At 26.9% G+C, this 21,919-nt stretch overlaps 1 protein-coding gene across 3 annotated transcripts in view; it reads right to left on the reverse strand.

Annotated features, from left to right (window-relative positions):
* The window catches only part of LOC105219311 (sushi, von Willebrand factor type A, EGF and pentraxin domain-containing protein 1), an 85,293-nt gene that overhangs the window by 48,600 nt on the left and 14,774 nt on the right, over positions 1-21,919 (reverse strand). For 2 of the 3 annotated variants that reach the window (XM_054227585.1, XM_054227583.1), the window contains exons 1-2: positions 18,039-18,244; positions 7,581-7,829 (exon numbers count right to left, since the gene is read on the reverse strand). In XM_054227585.1, the coding sequence (XP_054083560.1) occupies positions 7,581-7,695 (115 nt within the window). In that variant the 5' untranslated portion in view covers positions 7,696-7,829; positions 18,039-18,244. Of the gene's footprint in view, positions 1-7,580; positions 7,830-18,038; positions 18,245-21,919 lie in introns of those variants that run through there. The other variant, XM_054227584.1, reaches the window with a different exon arrangement.

Raw genomic sequence — 21,919 nt, forward strand, 5'->3', positions numbered from 1 at the left:
TTTTTTACGATTACTCGACAAGATGACTGTGTTTTGTTGCAGCTGACGTCAACTACAAAAACAGGAAACTCACAAATAGTTTTCATCTACATAATTGGTTTGAGACACATACCTACTATGTACATAGAGACATTTGCATGCAAATGGTACAAATATGCGCGCAAGAATGAATGGAAAAAATTTCTGGGTCACACATACCAAGCCATATGCGGGCAACAAAAACTACAACTATTTGCCAATATGGTTATACTAAGTATTTGCTAGTTTTATATAAGTACATATGTACATACAAGTACATAGTTCTTTACTGTTGTTGCAATGTGTCTTGAAACGCACAAGCGACGTAAGACTTGCCGCACTATCTACTTGCAAGTAAGCACCGACTAAGTTTGATTGTGGCCAAACCGCAGCGCAGAAACAAGTTGAAGAACAAACACGCAAATTTACAAGCAAGTACACAAGCTACTTGCACAAGCTTACGTACACACACTTTATATATATTTACCTACAATTTTGCCAAAGACTAATGGCGCATTTTGTTTTGAGTGCTTAGGCAGGCATGCGATAATTTATAAAAATTTAGTTGCTATTTTTTTTCAATTTAATATGGTTTTTGCATAGGCGGCTGCCACAATAATAGTAGTTGCTGTTGTTGTTGTTAATTTATTTGTCGACAACACTGTTTTGTAAGGTATTGCGGAAATATGTATCTGTATGTGTATGTACGTGCTTTTCTGCTTGAATAAGTTTCGTGTGAGTTTTGGAAGTTTTCTACGACACGCCGGCCAACTAAAGCGACCGTTTAAGTGAACTCATCACTTCGGCAATTTGAAAAAAGCTGTGAAAAGAGATATGCAGTTGAATGAACTGTTTATGCGTGAAATATGGAAAAGTGAAAAAGTGTTAAAGTGGTCACGTTCGATGGTAGAGAGCGAGCCAAAATATGAGCTTAGGTACATATGTATGTAAGCACAGGTATTATATGTAAATGTGACAAAGAGAAATGTCGAGTGGTTGAGGTAGCAAAAGAAATTTTAAAAATTCAGCTGAGTAAATAAATATGTCTAAAATCACAAATGGAAATATTTCCTAAATTTTTTTTAAATAAAATTAAATTTAGCAACCCTGGTATGATTAAAAATATAAGCAATATTTTTTCCAATAAATTAAATCATATTTTTTCAGTTAAAATAGAAATTTTATATGCAAGCTAAATATTTTTTCTTATAAACATAATTGGCAACCCTATAGGTAATGTAAATTGAAAATTTTTAAGGCAGTAGTCTGCTTTACAGGCTTAAAAAATCGATTTTTCTGTTTTGTTTTAAATCTCTTCCAAAACTATCCAAGAATATGTCTTTAAAATTCCAGAGACCAATTCGACATATTTTCGAAGCTAGAGCAGTTTTAGTGGCCGAGCGTCGAGCAGGTGCTCAGGCAGACCTTTAAAGCGCGTTTTCTCGAGTTTTCATTTTCACAAGTGTTAGAAAACGGTGCCGGCGATAGCAAAAATAATATATGTCCGATCAAAAAAAACCAAAGTGATCTAGCTTCAGTATTAAATTACCTTCTATTTGAACTAGACAAAAGTAGTTGAAGTTGGACAAAAGTATTATTTAAATAACTTGTTTCGCAACTTAAAGTCAATTTTTTTTCTTAAAATAGTGATTTTTTTTTTTCAAACTTCGTAAAAGTTTGGAATTTTATAACTTCTTCGGTATTTGTGTACCTCATAAAGAAAGAAACTTATAAAAATTAAAAAAAAAATGGTTCGACTGTTTCAGATGCATCGCACGACCTCCATTACCGGCACCGATTTACAAGTGCAGACTCCAGGCGCTCCAGAAAAATACTTACAACTTTGAAAAAATTTAAATATTTTTTAATAATAAATATTGTTTTTTAAGCCTTAAATATAGTACACTATCGTCTTAAAATTCCGTTTACCGCAATCATTTCCTTCCTTTTCAAAAAAAAATTGCTAAAAAAACGCTTTTTTCGGCTTCTAAAGCAGACTACTGCCTTAAGTCATAATTAGCAACCCTATAGGTAATGTAAATTAAACATTTTTAAGTCATTTTAGGAATCTGCAAATCGGATCAATTAAGTGACTGCGTCATCTTGAGCAATTTTTAAATTTAATCATATTAAAATTAGTTGGCAACCCTGGTATGATAAGTAAAAGTATCAATAATTTTTTTGATAAGCATAGTAATATTTTTATTCACTTATATGATATATTTTACTTAACGAATTTCATAAAAAATTTGTAATCAAGCCTAATATTTTTTTAATAAAATCATAAAACTGGCAACCCTATAGGCAATACAAATTATAGATTTTTAAAGTATTTTATCAATTAAGTGACTGCATACATTTTTTTAAATTATTCTTATTTTATTTTTATAAATTAGTTGGCAACCCTGGTCCAAAGTAAAATTTATTGCAATCAGTCGCATATTATTTAAAATTATTTTCCGACTAAATTTTGCATATTTTTATTATATAAAATATTTTTTAAGCAACAAATGGCAACCATTTTAACGTTTAAGCTAATTTGAAATATTTTTATTATGCTGAATAGTATATTCTTTTTTAATATTGTCTAGTTTTTATTTTAATAAAGCTTAAAAATTTGTTATTTGCGAAAAGAAAATAATTTTTAAATCATTTTTGTTCAAAAATTTGTTTACTAATTATTTTCTATACAACTTAATATTTTTGATAATAACAGACGATTTAAAATCCGAATATTATATTATTCTAATAAAAAAATATTTCTCAACATATGGCAACTCTTTTTTTATTAAAATTGAAGCGCTTGCTATATTTACAACTATAAAACTATATCTTTTCATAAAAATATTTAAAGTTTCTATTAAGAAGTAATAAAAAGTTGTAATTAATAAACTGTTTGAGAATTGTAGACAAACATCGAAAGAAATTTTGCGCCTAAAGCGTAGCTTTCTTTTATAAGACATACTTTATAGATCTACATGTAATAAATAATAAGCTACTTCATTAATTTTTGTTACTTTTATAACTAACACTTCTAACCAGTAAATACCAGTTTTAACTAACGGTAATTAAGTAAAACTTAACTACGCGCCACACTACATACTTTCTTTCTTTCTTAACACATGCCAGCCGCTCATCAATATTAATCGATACGACTGACTGGTTCTACAGCAAAATGCATTTACTATGAGTGGGTATACTTTTAGACACACAGACACATATATGTATGTACATATTATTGTTGTTGTTTGCAAGTATACTAAAAGAATGCTGCTACAAAAGAATTCATTATTACTGTGCTTATAGCTTTAACACACTTGCCACAACAAAACTTCAACCGTTGCACCAAGCAAACTAACACGATTTGACCCACATTCTGCTAACAAAGGAAGCGGTCTTCACTTCACTTTATTACTCGGTTGGTAGCAGCCAGCAATGCTATCAACAACAAATCAGTGTTATCAGTTGAAAACTATCGTCAACTGTGTAATAAATTAGTGGCACAACAACAACACTTACAACTACAGTAAATGAAATAACAGTCAAAAATATTGTTGTTGTTATTACTGCTGCACCTACATGCAACTGCGGTGAAGTAGGCAGAAGCGCCTGCGTGCAACTTCAACAAGCAAACCAGCAATTGTTGGTGTGGCAACATCTTCTTTTAGCAACACGAAGTGTCTAAGAAAATTATGCAGTCAAGCATGCATGGCTGTATTTATTTGCATTATTATGTGTTTATGTATATATACAAGTTGGTTTGCAAAAATATTACGGCAATGGCGCTAGCGGCAGCTGTTGTAGGCAGCTTTATTGGTGTGACGCGGCCATAGCTGTTGTTGCCACAATTGAAGTAGAAGTTGGTGTATTATATTTAAATGTGTATATATTTACAAATACATATGAATAGCTAGTTATAGATAAACGAATATTAAATTCCAAAATTTAGTTAAAAATAACTAATTTAACCCTTTTCGATTTAAATATCATATTTCATTAAATAAATTATTTATTTAATCATTTTTTTCCTCTAATTCATATGTTTTAGTGTGCTTTGCTCGTTTTCTCAATTTTTTCTTAATTCACAGTTAGTTACAAAAATCATTACCATAAGACTAGTTACACATTTAACTACTTTTGAACTAGTTTTGGGCTAATTTCGATTTAAATATTATTTTTCATTAAATAAATTATTTATTTAATTTTTTTTCCTCTAATTCATATGTTTTAGTGTTCTTTGCTCGTTTTCTCAATTTTTTCATAATTCACAACTAGTTACAAAAATCATTACCATAAGACTAGTTACACATTTAACTACTTTTGAACTAGTGAAACGAAATTATCGATTTTGTTGGAAAAAATTGTTTAAATATATTTTTTATGAACATTCTGATAGTGATTTCATAATAAAAATTAGTAAAATAAACCTAAACGACTTAAGCTTCTTACAAAATTCTTGCTAATTTGAGCCCAGTTGCGCTACTTAACTTGATTGGAGTATATGATGACACTTTTGCGACATTTTCGAAAATTATAAACAAAATTATATGTTCAAATATATATTTGTTCATTACAACAACAACAATACTGTCAATTTTAGTTGAAAGTACACATTGTAGAAATCTTTCGAGCTTTCTTTATGATATCTGATCTGATCTATATGCAAAACGTCATTTTCTTCAGCTTATTTATGCATTAAATATACGCAAACTACTAAAATTCGACTTTTGCACAAGTGGTCCGAATGTAACTAGTCCACATTTGGGCCAAAAAGGCATGGATGTAGAATAAAAAAATTAATATTGACTAGAACCAGATATTTCACATAAAAATAGCCAGCGAAAGAATAACATACACAATAGAAAACTGTATATATGTACATACATACCTACACTTACTCTGTTACAACTCTGTCATATGCCAGTCGTACTGGTATTCTTACAATTCACCTTATTTAAAATTCTTGTTATTTATAGTTACTGCCTGTCTACTTATTTACCACTACTTCATTTGCACTTGTTGTTGTTGTTGCTCTTTCTCCATACACTCCATATACATACGTGTATATGGTATTTAACGTGTTTAAAGAAATACCGTTAAAAATTCTAGTTTGCTATTGTTGGCTTTACTGTTCTCATTGCTGACTACATTGCTATAACCGTGTCTAACCGCTACAAGCACACAGAAACACATATGAAAAAGTATAAGTTGTTGTTGTTGTTGTGACGCTTGATCGATGTTGAGGCACCGCTAAAACCCGCTTTATGCCACAGCGCTACTACACGCTCATGATAAACACGCATACACTCGTTATCTATACGCGCCGCCGCTAGCAACAAGTGGTAATACAGTTGTTGTTGTTGTTGCGGTTAGTGCTAGTGGCAATTGTGGTGGTTTTGGTTGTTGTTTGTTGGGTGTTGGCAATCGAACAAGTGTTTCAGCTGCCGCCGGCGTGTAACTCGCATGACTTGCATGCAACAGTAAGCTGGCATTTACATTTGCAGCGGGAAAAATGCTTATATACATATGTATGTGTATAACTGTTAAACCAATGTCTTGTGTATGTGTAAATGTTTGTGTGAAAGAATTGCCGATGGCCTAATATAACTGGTGCATTCTATGTGCATCAAGCAGTCATAACATTTACACTTACATACATAGCGACTTTTAACCACAACTTTATGCACTTCTAAATACTTTGTGCAGCTGTTAACTTCATAATCAGCTAATAAAGTTTTTTTTCTATATATATTATAGTCACTTTGCCTTATTTTGACTGGCCATCACTCATGCAATCACACACATCAATACTGAGTAATACAGGTTGGGCTGTTTGACAGCACAACTAAATAAAACGTAAGTAGTTTTACTCAAGAAAGCAGTAGTCATCATTATATAAAAGCCACTTTATTGAATGAGAACTCATTCAAGACTTCTAACTATCAGCCATATTTGTTATATGATGCATTAGATTGCGTCAAATGTCCGTCAAGTGTCCGTCAAGTGTCGCAGTTATGCATGTTGGAAGGTGAGAAAACAGTTGATTAGTGATATAACTGCAGGCCATGGATGTAACTATTGCGTCTAATTTGTATGTATGTATGTGTCTGAATGTGCTTATTACATGCTTTTATGTGAAGCATATTTAATTCGGGGGTATGACGGGGCGTACGAGTAATGTTCTTTGAAAAATCATATAACTGAAATTAAGCTCATCTCGGATAGTTTCTTTCTACTTGTACAAAAATGCGACAATTTTTAATTTTCTTTAAGAAATTTAAAATATTATACATTAACTAGTATCGTGATCCCGGTTTCGGTCCCGAAAATATAAGAGTAAATAATTACAATTAACCTAAAATTGGCATCATAGCTGCAAATAATGTCTATAATTAAAAATAATATCAATCCCGATTTTTTAATATGATCCCGTTTTAGTCCCTAAATTTTTGTAAAATTTGATAAAATTTAAGTTTAATTTTAATTATTGTAACCCATAGTGTCTAGAATGCAAAATAAAAACACAAATCTCGGATTTTTTTTTGCAATCCCGTTTCCGTCCCGAAATTGTATAAAAAATTTTACAATATTAAAAATGACAAATTTCATAAAATTCTAGAATGCAAAACAAAAACACAAATCTGGAATTTTTTTGCAATCCCGTTTCAGTCCCGAAATTTTAAATCATTTTTATTAATTTAAATTTCATAAAATTTTTTTACAATTTCGAAAAGAAAAATTTCATAAAATTCAGATGAAATTGTTGTTATTGCAGTCAATAAAATATAATATTCCAAAGAAGTATTGGTTCCGATATTTTTAATGTGGTCCCGTTCAAGTCCCGAAATTTTATAAAAAATTTTAAAATATAAAAAATTGCAAATTTCATAAATATTAACTGAAATTGGTATTATTAAAAACATTCATCCCGAATCCCGAATTTTTGATATAATACCGTTTCAGTTTTAATTTTTTTATTTTTTTTTTAATGTTATATTTTTTTGAAAAATCAAAAATGATTAGTTTCTAAAAATCTAGTGTATTTGCATATCAGAAAAATGTCAATCCCGATATTTTAATGTAATTTAGTACCGAAATTTATAAAAATTTTTGAAATATTAAAAATAGCAAATTTCATAAATATTAACTGAAATTGGTATTATTAAAAACATTCATCCCGAATCCCGAATTTTTTATATATGTAATACCGTTTGAAATTCTTTATTTTTTTTTTTTAATTTTATATATTTTTTTGAAAAATCAAAAATGATTAGTTTCTAAAAATTTAGTGTATTTGCATATCAGAAAAATGTCAATCCCGATATTTTAATGTAATCTAGTACCGAAATTTAAAAAAGTATCCTAAAATATTAAAAATGATAATAGAGATATTGCTCAACATTTTTAGAAAAAATTAATTATATAAGAAAGAACTAGATATCTCACTTCACTTGTCACATCTCTATTAAAGCTATTTATAACCATAAAATTATTTTTTTTTATCACAAGTCTTCAGCAAAGTATAAAAAATATTGCATCATAAAAAATTCAACTGTACTCACCATTTGGACACGAGAAACCCTCTTCGATTGCTGCATTTGTTGTCGTTGTGGCTATTAAAACCAGAAAATAAATAGCGGACAGCCAACTTAAACTGGCCGCCGTAGAACCGCTCATTTTGGGAACGTTTTAAACCACTTCACCACGTCTTACAAACGCTATTTGCAGCCAGTTTATATATTTCTTACTTTTTGTATATAAAAAATTATATATTAAACACTTTTTTAAAGATGATTACTTTAAAGATGAAGCTGGAATGAAAAAAGAGAAAAAAATAATTTAATTTAATTGTTTAAAAAAATTAAATATAGAATAATTAAATACAATTTTAGTAAAAAAAACATGACATTTTAATGAAAAAAAATATTAAAAATTATAAAACAACAACAAACAGTAGTTGTGACTTTGAATACACACGTACAAACACAAAGCTGAGCAAAAATTCCCGCTAGTTCACACATCTCAAATGTCACACACACATAGCGACCAACAACACAATAAACTGTACAAAAAATATCTAAAGTAAAGCGCTGTCCCCTCAAACGCGTCCGAGCACGTGCAAACTATCGCAACACAGCGAAATATAAAAACACTAAGACGCGCGTTAGCTCCCAACGCAAATGAAATGCAAATAAAATAACAGTTAGCGGAAAAACAACAACACTGTGTACATGAGCAGAATTTCACTTCCACTGCAACACCTACGAATTTATGCACTTTTAAATGCCTCATTACTACACTCAGCAACACGCCATAATACACACACATAGATATAAATGTATATTTATATTATATGTAACGAAGTGAGTAGCTTTAGAAAGTCTTGTGCACTAGTCTGCCAATTGAATTAAATTCAAAACTGCAATGATTGCTGGCAAGTCGAAAAATGTCTATACACTGTGACGACTGCCGTCTAACGCCTGGCACCATAGACCGGGCGCTGAGTTTCCCCAACTTCGATGGTTGCATTGCGGTAGTGTTGTTGGTGTTGGCAGTGCGCTTACGGTTAATTAGCTAAATACGGTTTTAACAAGTGCTCAAAATGCAAGCGTGTATTTAATGCCAAATGAAAAGTTTCAATTACACAGCAACTGTGCCGTTATTAAAGCATTCAATTCCACATTTCTATGTTGGTATATATGTATGTATAAATATATATTTCTTTTTTAATTAAATAAAATCTGAGGTAGATATTTGATATTTATTTAATTTTAATTTTATTTTATTTTATTTTATTTTTTATTTCATTTAATTTTTTATTTTATTTTATTTTATTTTATTTTATTTTATTTTATTTTATTTTATTTTATTTTATTTTATTTTATTTTATTTTATTTTATTTTGTTTTTTTATTTCATTTTATTTTATTTTACTTTATTTTATTTTATTTTATTTTATTTTATTTTATTTTATTTTATTTTATTTTATTTTATTTTATTTTATTTTATTTTATTTTATTTTATTTTATTTTATTTTATTTTATTTTATTTTATTTTATTTTATTTTATTTTATTTTATTTTATTTTATTTTATTTTATTTTTATTTTATTTTATTTTATTTTATTTAATTTAATTTTATTTTTTTATTTTATTTTATTTTATTTTATTTTAATTTAATTTAATTTAATTTAATTTAATTTAATTTAATTTAATTTAATTTAATTTAATTTAATTTAATTTAATTTAATTTAATTTAATTTAATTTATTTTAATTTAATTTAATTTAATTTAATTTAATTTAATTTAATTTATTTTTTATTTTATTTTATTTTATTTTTTATTTTATACGCCACCCTTCCAAAAAACCTGCCATGAAGTTCGTCGCCTGACCTTCGTTCGAGCAGGAACAAAAGACTTCAGCAACGAACGCGTCACTGACCAGACATTCAACAGACATCTCACTGCCTGATATCAACGAACAAATACTTGAAATGGCAACTGTCAGCTGATGCTGTTGGCATTGTTGTTGCAGTACTCACTATATAAATACAGCCAACGCATAACCTTGCAGCTCGATATCCACTTGCAACAAGCAAACGGTGCGTGACACCATAACGTTTTGTAGCAATAAATATATTTATTTACTACTACTTAAGACATATACGGCATATATTTATATAAATATATATTTTTTAAATGCATTTAGTTTTTTATTTAACTAGGTCGCCTTTTTTATTTCAGAAAGCAAATTGTCGTAAATTATTTAATTTCCGGTTTTTTATGCATTATTGCTGTGACTTTTTGATTATTGCTGACCTAACGCTGTGAGTAAGAACGCTAGTTATATTTTTTGTCTGTTGTTTTGTATGAGATTTAGTTCGTAATTGAAATTCAATCACTTAATAACAGCAACTTGTTCAGTAATTGGCTTCTAAATGTCCCAAAGTTCGCAGAAAAGTCGCACAAAAACTTTGACTGGGTCATTTTGAGATCAAGGCCTTTAAGTACATTATCACATTAGGTCCACAACTTTACTTCCGCCGTTTTTTTTGTAAATTTAAAAAATATTTTGTTGGGTTAATGTTGACACAAATGTCCAAGATTTTTTTTATATATCGATATAAAACGATTTAATCGATTTAATCGACCAGTGCTTAACCCCAGAGACAATCTCGCAAACATCGAAAATTCGGTTCAAAAAGTGAAATTTTCAGTTGAGAATAAGTTTGGGATGCAAACAGATCTCTACAAATATTTTGTTGGGTTAATGTTGACACAAATGTCCACGAGCGATATAAAAAAAATCGATTTAATCGATAGAGACATCTATTGGAAAATGGGGGAAGCAGACCTAATAATTGAATATAAAATAAAATAAAAATACTTATACACTCCGTTTAATTAGACTTTTATTTTCAATATGTGAAAAAGTTTAGCTAAAGTGACGTCACCAAACTGCGAGCAAATCAAGAAACTATTGGGATTTTTCAAATTTTCCGCAGGAGTATGTTTACTCTGATTTATAAAACATTTAATTAGGTTGCCATCAGGTAGTATTGTATGATGATGGAGTTTAGATACAATTTTAAAAGGTGAATCAGTTACTAGAAGGAGTAAATGCTTGACTACGAAGCTTTTCAATGCAGAAAAATCATTATTTTATGATCAAAGATATACCAAGAAACTATTCAGAATTTTCAAATTCAAATTCCAAATTTACACTGATTTATAAAACATTTAATAAGGTTGCCATCAGGTATATAAAATTATGAATTATTAATAATGTAATTTAATGAATTAGTATGTGTCATACATTTTTCAATTTTCTTAAAAATGTCTATATAATTTTTTAATTTATAAATCACATTATAAATTTTGTTCCAATTTTTATTTTATTTATTTATTTATTTATAAGCTTCGGAATTTTCAACTATTACTCCAAGTAAACAGACAATAGAGGACCCGTCTATCAGCTCCGCGTTTACACAGCTTTACAAAGCAATAAATCTCGTGTTATTAATAAACTTAGATAGCATATGAATATATACAGATATAGAATATATACAAAGACAGGTGTATATTATATACTAAACACATAAATCAGTCTTTGAAAGCACTTTAATTAATTATGTACCTTCCTAGCATTTTCTTCTCGTACTTGAAGAAAATTCATATTATTAAATTAATATTTCTAAGCTCATTTAACCACATTAGCTTGTATATACTTCTGCACTGCAGCAAACCCACACAAAAGTACACTTTATTGGCTTTATTTCAGCTCATTACTTTGTAAAAATAAAAAATAGTTGGCAGCTGTAGTCTTTTGCTGACTCTCCTAAGTGATTTGACCTTCAAATGGCTTATGTTGTTCAAATATAAATACACACAAGCATAAGTACCTATGTAAGCCTGTGTTCATGTAGGTGCAGTTGTTGTTTATTCTTTCAAATCGCAGAATTATAGGTGCAGCTTAATGAATAGCTTTAGCACAATGCTTTGGTAGGAGGAAATACGCAGACAAAGATTAAAAGTACAAACACATTATTTAATAATTTATCAGCATTTATAAGATGTGAATCAGTGAAGCGAGCTGTAATTAATTGAATGCTATCGATTATGTAATTTTAAGTTATATTTATAAGAGTTACAAGTGTATGATTTTAAGCGTGTAATAAATTGGAATTTTATTTAAGATTATTTATAGTTTTTTGGTCAAAGAAAATATGTTTAATATATAAAAATATTAAAAAGGATTATAAGTTTATGTCCAGCAAATAAAAATAGTATTAATGAAAATGTAAATATAAAGAAATAATTAAAAAAAATTAAAAAAGTCTCTGAAATTTGTAAATTGTAGTGTATGATGAAATATTTTTATAAATACTGTTTAAATTTATTTTCTTTTTAAATAATTTTTATTTTTATTTTATTCGTATTTATTTATTATTTAAATATTTTGTTTTTTTCTTTTTTTATATTTAATTTTTTTTATATTTCTTTTTATTTCTTTATTTTTTATTATATAATTATTTTTATTTTATTTTATTTTTTTTACTATTTAACTTTTTCTTATTTATTTTTAATTAATATTTTTTATTTTTTTTTATTTCTTTATTTTTTATTACATAATCATTTTTTATATTTTATTTTATTTTTTTCACTATTTAACTTTTTCTTATTTATTTTTTATTAATAATTTTTATTTTTTTTTTATTTCTTTATTTTTTATTACATAATCATTTTTTATATTTTATTTTATTTTTTTCACTATTTAACTTTTTCTTATTTATTTTTAATTAATATTTTTATTTTTTATTACATAATTATTTTTTATATTTTATTTTATTTTTTTCACTATTTAACTTTTTCTTATTTATTTTTAATTAATATTTTTTATATTTTTTTTATTTCTTTATTTTTTATTACATAATTATTTTTATTTTATTTTATTTTTTTACTATTTAACTTTTTCTTATTTATTTTTAATTAATATTTTTTATTTTTTTTTATTTCTTTATTTTTTATTACATAATTATTTTTAATATTTTATTTTATTTTTTTCACTATTTAACTTCTTCTTATTTATTTTTAATTAATATTTTTATTTTTTTTTATTTCTTTATTTTTTATTATATAATTATTTTTATTTTATTTTTTTTCACTATTTAATTTTTAATAAATATTTTATATTTTTTTTATTTTTTTATTTTTTATTACTAAATTTTTTTATTTTTAATATATATGATTTTTTTTAAATTTCATATTTTTTTCACTATTTAAATTTATATATTTTTGAGTTTATTTATCTTTTTCTAAAATTTTTAATTTTTTTTATATCTTTATTTTTTATTATTATATTTTTTATTTTTAACTATAATTAATTTTTTAATTTTATTAATTTTTTATTTTTTATTTTTTTTTTATTAATTTTTTTTATTTATTTGTAATAGTTTTTATATATTTTCCTTTTTTTGTAAATATCTTCCACAAATATTTTTTTTCCTTACAACATTACCACCTTTTTCTAATCTCATGTCTTAATAAAAGTATTTACAAACATTTCATTTGCATTTATGTAACACTTTTGCGCAATTTAATGCAATTCCCAAACGAAAAGTCGGTCAATGCAGTTTCTTTCACAAACTAATTCCATATAAGACATTATATATGTAAATATAACGCCAACAATAATTTGTTATTAACAACAAATATTTATGTCTATGCAACACCAAAAGCAAGCTTAACTCTAACTATGCCGTTGCAATAATACAACAACACAAAAAACCCACGAAAAAATAATAGAAGACAACACCGAGGCGTCTTCATTTGATTTAAGCCGCCTTTCACATGCAAATTTGCGAGCGATTTGTAATGGTAAGCGGCTTAAAAAAACGAAGAAGCGGGAAAATGAACTTAATATAACTCTAGCGAATATATGTAAGTATATGTATTTTATGGAGATGATTAATTGCAGACGGTAAAAAAACATCAAAAATTATGTAAAGAAATATAATAAAATATGACAACTATCAATCAGTCGTCTTATATATAGTATATTGTATGTAAGAAAAATAAAATAAAATAAAATAAAAATTAAATTAAATATATTTAAAAAAATATTTATTTTTATTCATGTGTAATCCAATCCAATAAACCACTCAAAAATATTTGCATAAGATAAGAATTTATACCCAAAAATATATAAAAAAAACCAAACCACAGAGTTATTGAAAAAGAAATCGGGTCGCACGCATGCAAATAAAGCAAGTATTTATTCGCAGAAACAATATTGATTCAAAGAAAGCGGCGTTTGACCGAAAAAAATATTATTCATTGAACAAAAATGCATGGAACTCCGGTATTGCTCACTTAATGATATGTAACTGGGTAGTTAGCCAGTTATCAGTGCGAAAAAAATCTTCAAAACATTGAGTCATCAATAATGCTAAGCAACTTAGATGCTTTATTCGCTATCAACTATCATAATTATTTAGTAGTTGCTATAAAGATGAGCTCATTGTTGGTAAAAATATATATATAATATAAGTGAAGCTGTGTTAAAAATAGCTGAAAGTGGTGTTGGCATGAGCAATCTGTGTTATTTTTGTGTTTCTATAATATTTTCTGCGCAGTTGTTTACTTTGGCATTACTATTTTTGAATTTTTTAGCCGTTGTAGTGCTTTCAAGAAAATGGTAATAATGAAACACAGCACACATAATCTACCAAATCATTCGCGCATATTTCACGCGCACACACACACACGCCCTCGTGGGCATTTTCTGCTAATCCATTGCCACCGAAAATCCGCAAATCAACCAGTTAAATTACCAACAGTTATTGATATGCTCTTGACTTGCGTCTGAATACCACACCTACGCGAAATTCAAATGAATGCCAAAACCGGTTGTTTGATTATTGATTAGCGCTAATGGCTTGGCAAAAGAATGTTCTTCGTATGTTCTTTTTTTTCAATTTATTTAATTAGCTTAGCTCACTACGTGCTTTGTGTCAATAAAGACTCAAATGGGAGCTGATTTGAGGTGAATTTTTAATGATTTAAAAAATAATAATAAAATGAGAAAATGAAAATTAAAATAAAAAATAAATAATTAAGCTTTAAAGCTATTTTTAAAAGAATTTGAATTTAGTTTAAAATTTACCATGTAAAAAAATTTTGTGTCAAATATACGAAAGATGAACTGTCAAACTATCTGTCAACTGTCAAATTAAATAAAAATTGTCATTCATTATTCTGACATACTCAAAGTTTATACAAATTTAATTAAATTCAAACGTAAAGCCCATTTCTTTAGTAAAAAAGAGTAATCTATAGACTAATGATAGATAATATCAAAATAATTCCACAATCATGACTTGTCAAATTGAATGACAAAATATTTCAATGACAAATAGAATAAAGTCCGACTTGCAGCTTGTGGAATTTTAAACTGATTTCGTAATGACAAAATGCTGTCTTTAGCTTGTTCAATCATTTAAGATATAATAATAAACTGTCAAAATAGCTGTCAGTTAGCAAATGAGATATGACAATTTTGACAATCTTGCATATACTGGAATTACAATAGGGGAAAGTGCTATTATTTAAACTAAATAATAACTAAAAATAATTTTTAAAGTTGTTGCACAATATTTCACTCGATTTTTCACTCAATCTACAAATGTCAAATTTAAGAACGCTATTTTCACCTACTATCAACTATCGATAGAAAAATTTATAATTTTGCTTTAAAATAATGAATAAATAGTAAATACCAAGCGAATTAAAAAGACATAGTCATTGGAACCATCGGAAAAAAATAACAACAGCTGTCACCTGTCAACTGTCATTGCTAAAAACAGTCTATTTGTTACAAATTTGTATGTATTACCTCAAGAAAAGATTAAAAATTGTAAATATGAATAAACTCAAGAAAAAGTAAGGATAAATTGAGAAAAATTTAATGCTCGATATTTTGACATATTTTTTACTCTTCATAAATAATGATCAAATGAAAGGTGAAAATATAATTAAAATATTTTCTCACTTAAATTGTGTCTATATAAACCATTGCAATTATGAGCATGCTACTCTGATAACACAATTTTAATGTCAAACCCGTCTAAATGTATGGAAAGGTATGAGTACATAGAGTTGTTTACAAATAAGTTTTGACAGCATCTTTCACTCAATCTAATTTTATGCTACATTTAATGACTGTAGTTTGATAGCAGTGTGAACGAGTAAGTGCAACATTTTCCAGTCATTAAACGAAACTGCTGCCTAACTAATAAACATTTTTATATGTATCATTTTGTGCTTTTTTTAATTTCTTTTTTTTTAATTTTTATTTTATTTTAATTTATTTTTTAATTTTATTTTTTAATTTTATTTTTTTTTTATTTATATACATATATTTTTTGTTAAGTTATTTATTATTATTTTATAATTTTTTCTTTAATTTTTCACGCTTTTATCACTCCGCATTTGACCACAAACGCAAAAGCCAAAAAAACAGCGGAAAGCCAAAAGCAACAAGTGGCATCATTGCTTGATTCAAATGCCGCAGCCGTGCGCCGCGACAGTGACAGCGGCATCGCACAGCAACTGCGCTCGAACGCTTGAACTTTCACTTGGGCAGGTTGGACTTCTTTCGTAGAAGAAGTTTTGCTTTTGCTTGCCTCCGCTACCCTTATCCACCGCAATGTTAAAGCAGCGGTAGCTAGTGTAGAGTCTAGCTGGTTGCCGCGATAAAAAGTCTTGATACAGTGCATATACTCGTATGTTTCTGTGTCTCCATGTGACAATACAGCTTTTACCGCATTTGCGAAAATTCCAATGTTTTTTCCTCCATTTTTTCGCTATAATAATATCTCTTTATCTTGCATGTTTTTATGCTTGATATTTTTGGGCAGCGAAACTAGTTTTTCTCGATCTGTTTTTGGTAATCAAGGTAAATGATATTTTTTTAATTTTATACTTTCGGTATATAAGGAGATAAGTCATTTTTTTGGCTGATAGCTTTCGTTAATGTAAAGTTGTATAATTTTTTTTTGAGAAACTTGAAGCGATTAGTATTTTTTTTAATTTTGGCTGAGCGATGGAGTTATAAAAGCAATATTTAAAAAAAAAATGCTTTAAATAACAATATAATTTTTTATTTTTTTATTAATTGGAATGCGTTATAAAAAATACTAAAATAACAAAAAAAATATTTGTTTAATGTTTTTATTGCTTTTATAAAAAAAAATATTTTTAATTTTATTTCTAGAATATTCAACTTTATTTTATAATATGTATTTCCGAATTAATTTATTTTTATACAGATTTTTTTTTAATTATTTTAACTTAATTTAATTTTATTTTAACTTAAGTTTAATTGGTGTTTATTGAACTGATAAACAAAAAATATGTGTTTATAATTTTAATTTTTAATTAATTTTATTTTTTATTTATTTATTTATTTTTGCAATCATTTTATTTTATTTTATTTTATTTTATTTTATTTTATTTTTTTATTTTTTTTTATTTTATTTTTTTTTTTATTTTATTTTGATTTATTTTATTTTATTTTATTTTATTTTATTTTATTTTATTTTATTTTATTTTATTTTATTTTATTTTATTTTATTTTATTTTATTTTATTTTATTTTATTTTATTTTATTTTAATTTATTTTATTTTTTTATTTTATTTTTGTTTATTTTATTTTATTTTATTTTATTTTATTTTATTTTATTTTATTTTATTTTATTTTATTTTATTTTATTTTATTTTATTTTATATTATTTTATTTTAGTTTATTTATTTATTTATTTAAATTATTTATGATCAATTTTTTTTATTTGAACATTTAATTTTGATATTTTTTGTTTAAATTTTTATGTTTTCCTCTCTTTTTACAAATATTTTATATTTAATATTCAGATTTTTTTATTATTTTATTTATATTCATTTATTTATTTTTTATTTTTATTTATTTATGCATCTCTCATTTTTTATGTTCGAGTTTTTTATTTTCAAATTTCATTTTTAAATATTTTTTTTAAATTTATTTCATTTTTTTTGCATACATCCTTCAATTTTTATATGTTTTTCATATTTTTTCTTAATTTCTCATATTCTCAGCAAATTTTCAAAGAAAATATTTCCACTCGCCAAGCGCACTTTTAAGACCTTTAAACCACTTTTTACTCTAAACCTTGAAGGTCAACATTCATTTAACACATAAAATTTGGGTTAACGGTATTTTGGCACAGCATCCAAGCACACGCCAACAAATGAAAAGCACCAAAGCCGAGATTTATTAAGCGCATTTGCAGTAAATCTGCCCTGCCGAACCACAGCATGGACCACAAAATGGAAAATAAATTATCAAAATCATAAATGAATTGCGTAACATTGACACAATTTTCTATTATATTTTAATTTTTTTTTATTCATTTTCGGACACACACAAACGCACGCGCTTATTACTTTTAATAAAAAAATTTAAATTTATATAAAAGCATAATTCGTACCCTTTAACACTGCAATTTTCGAAACACTCGAGACACGCAAACGTCAGCGTCTAATGAAAACATACACAAAAAAACTAAAAACAACAAAAAATGCAAGAACTAACGGTCACAACAACACTAAACGATTGAGTCGTCAAAGTGTATACGCGTGCGCTCCGACCGTTTACGAGCGCTGGCGGCAACGGCGAGTAGCGTTTTCAAACTGAAAGCCAGAATCACAAAAGTCAAGCCAACAAGTCGGGCTAGCGCTACGAACTAGTCAATACATAAGCGCGCGGCGGCAGCGGAAAACCGGTAATGTGAGCAGAGACAAGCAGGCAGGCAGGCGAGTATATATGTGGGGTTATATACTTATTTATATATAAAAAATATATCTAAAAAGCGGATTATTGCTATGTGTGTGTGCGTCCAGCATCAACGCCACGTTTTTTTATTCTTGCTGCGCCGTGAACACTATGGACTTCGTATGCAGTTAAAACTTAAATTTTGAAGTTTTCGAATTGTTGTTGTAAAAATTCATGTTGTTGTTGTAATAATTGATGTTGTTATAATGATTTATATTGTTTGTGTAATAATTTAATTTTTTTTGGGAAGTTTTTACAGAATTTAATATTTTTTTTGACGAAAATCAATAATTTCACGCGCCTAAAACACCTCACCCCTCTATTACATCCAAAGAATTCCAGCAATAATGAAATGACAGTGGTTTCTATATACAACAAACACATTTATTTAAATAAAATAATCACTTTAACTAGCACCTTACAAGCAACAACCCACAAACAGACCTATTGAACTAGTTCAACAGAATCGGTCAACCTGGTTTGGTCTGCCTGCCCACCAGAAGGAATGTTGCCACATATTTTAACCATGTCCATACTAGTCTCAGAAACAACAATCAACCAAAATAAAGCAACAACAACTAACAATCAACTGATTACTCGCAATGGAAAAAAACAACAATAATAACAACAACAACATATCAACAGGTGCTACGGTATTAAGAAACGAGAGTTGGCGCGGAGTGTTTGACAGCATCGAGGGCTGCTGGACTGCTTGGCTGCTGTTCTGCCGGAGCGTTGGACTGCTTGGATGCTGTTTGTATAATTTCAATATTAATTTTATGCAACAACTTTTATGAGTAACCTAATTTGAAGCTGTGGAGGGGCGCTTTAGGCACAGAATGGAACGAATTGGTGAAAATAGATAAAATACAGATTAAGTTGGCATGCTGTGGTGCTGGTAGTTGAGTTAGAACGGTGTGTTGGCGCATGCGGCTGCGCTTGAAGAAAGCGGTAAATTTATGCAGCACATGAAAATTAAGCATTTTATTTGGATGCTTTGTACTTAAGGCAATACTTGAATACAGAAGAATGTATGGATTTCTTAGGAAGTCGTTGATTTGAATCAATTTTTGTGGTACAGACTATAATGAGATGATTTTAATTTTTTTTTTGGAATTTGAAGCTTACAATGGAGGTGTGAGCAGAAAAATTTTAAGAATTTTGGTTTATTTTAAATAAATTAATTTTTGAATTGAAGATAAACGCTGCAGTGAAATATCAAATTTTTTTTAATTATTTTTTACAAAAAAAAAAAAATATTTTAATAAAAAATTATAGTTATAAAATGATTGTTTTCAATGATATAATATTATTAGAAGTTTTTTATTTCTGAAAAATATGATTTTTTTCATAAAAAAAATTTTAAATAATAAAATAAATATTTTTAGCAAAAAAAGTAATAAAAAAATATAAATTTTTTAAATTTTAAAATTGGAGAAAACTCAAATTCTTATTAATTTTAATTAATTAATTATTTATATTTTTGCTCAGTTTGTTCATAAAAACATCTTAAAGTAGTTAAAACAAAAAATTATAAAATAAAATCAAAAATTCAATTTGATTTAGTTTTTACAAATAATAAAATTTTTCTATTGAAAAATGAGGAAATATTTATATTTTTCAATAACAAGGACACTCACTACTTCCTACACAAATTCGAAATAATTTATATGGTAAATAGGAAAACAGTAGTAAATCTATAACTGTACAACCATTCAACAACTAATGCAAGTCATTAAAATATGAAAACGCGTTTTCCTTGATTAAATAAAATAAAAAGTGCAGATTATATAAATATAGTAAATGTTGGTCAGTGGTGTTGTAGTGTGGCTGGCACTTTCACCCATGCCACAAACAAACAACAAGTTGGATTATTTTCTTTTCTTAATTTGTAATTACCGCACCCCACCCTCATTATGGCGGCTACACATAAGTGGTGAGCGGAATTGAAAATTGCTGCCGCCTGACGTGCGGCGGCGTTTAAAATTCAATCAAACCTAAAACCGCTTGTGCCATATCAATCAATCTACATGCACATATAACGGTATGAAAGCGGCGCAACGAAAAAAAATGCAAAACAATGCCTATGTAATTAATGGCATACCAGACTAAGTTGTCATGAGAAAATCAAGTAGAAAAAGTGACGAAGAAATTAAGAAAGAAAATATTAAAAAAATAAAAAAAATTGGTGAATTTGAGTATTGAAAAATGGAAGTAATTTGTACTAGTATTGAGTTACTGTGAAAATAAAATTTCAAAAATTAAAAGAAATATGATTTATAATTTGTTAAATATTTTATATTTAATTTTCTGAATTTTATTAAAAAAGTAAAAATAAAAACAAAAAAATATATTTGTTTTAATGTTCAAAAAATAAAATTTAATTTTAGTTTTAAATACAAAAATAATATTTTCAACAGATTTTTTTTAATTTAAAATTTAGCTGTAGTTTACAATAAAAAAATTTTTTAACAATTTTTTTTATTGAAAAAATATTAATATAGTTAAAAAAATATTTAAAAAATATAATATAAAATATTTATAACAGATTTTTTTTTAATTTTAAAATATATATTTAGTTTAAAATAATAATAATTAAAACTAAAAGTAAAAAATAATAATGAAAAGTAATAGTAAAAAAAAAATATTTTTTGAGTTTTTTATGAGTTTATGATTTTCCTCATTTAGTTAAAAAAGTATTTAAAAAATATAATAAATATACTTTTTAGCATTATTATAATATTATTTTTTTATATTTTGTGAAAATATTTTATTTTATTTTATTTTTGCTGATTTCACAAGTTTACAAATTCAGGTCAACTTTTGGATCTGAGCAGATAAGAACGATTCTTAACTATATTTGATATGCTGAATTCGAATATGCATTTAGTTTTTTAAGATTGATTCTAGTTTCCGAGTTCTCGCATGATAGCACCATTGTGCTGTTACAAGCACAGTTTGCTAGAACAGTAATTAAATACCGATTGAGGAAAATTCTCCCAATCTTACAGGCACTGCTTGATAAGCCTGGACATCAAAACGTCTCCGCTGAACCACTTGTAAATCCACAAGACATTTTCCTGCCACCTCTTCATATTAAACTAGGCCTTATTGTCATATGCCTAAATTGTCATATGCAAAAATCCAAGAAGGAATATTTGTCAGACCTGATATTAGAAAATTAATGGCTGATAAAAAATTTACAAAATGTTTATCGCCCGATGAAGCAGCCGCATGGGCATCTTTTCAAAATATCGTTCACCACTTTCTTGGTAATCACAAATCGCCTAATTTTAAGGAAATTATTGGCGATATGTTGCAAAATTATCGAAAGATTGGAGCTAGAATGTCTCTAAAGATCCATTTTCTACATTCCCATCTCGATTTTTTTCCCGAAAACTTGGGTGATACGAGCGACGAACAAGGAGAGCGGCTAAACCAAGATCTAGCCAACATTGAAAGAAGATACCAAGGATTTTGGGATGAAGGCATGATGAGCGACAACTGTTGGACTCTAATACGTGAAACAGATACTAA

The sequence above is a fragment of the Zeugodacus cucurbitae genome, chromosome 3 (assembly GCF_028554725.1).
Source record: "Zeugodacus cucurbitae isolate PBARC_wt_2022May chromosome 3, idZeuCucr1.2, whole genome shotgun sequence".
Lineage (NCBI taxonomy): Eukaryota > Metazoa > Arthropoda > Insecta > Diptera > Tephritidae > Zeugodacus > Zeugodacus cucurbitae.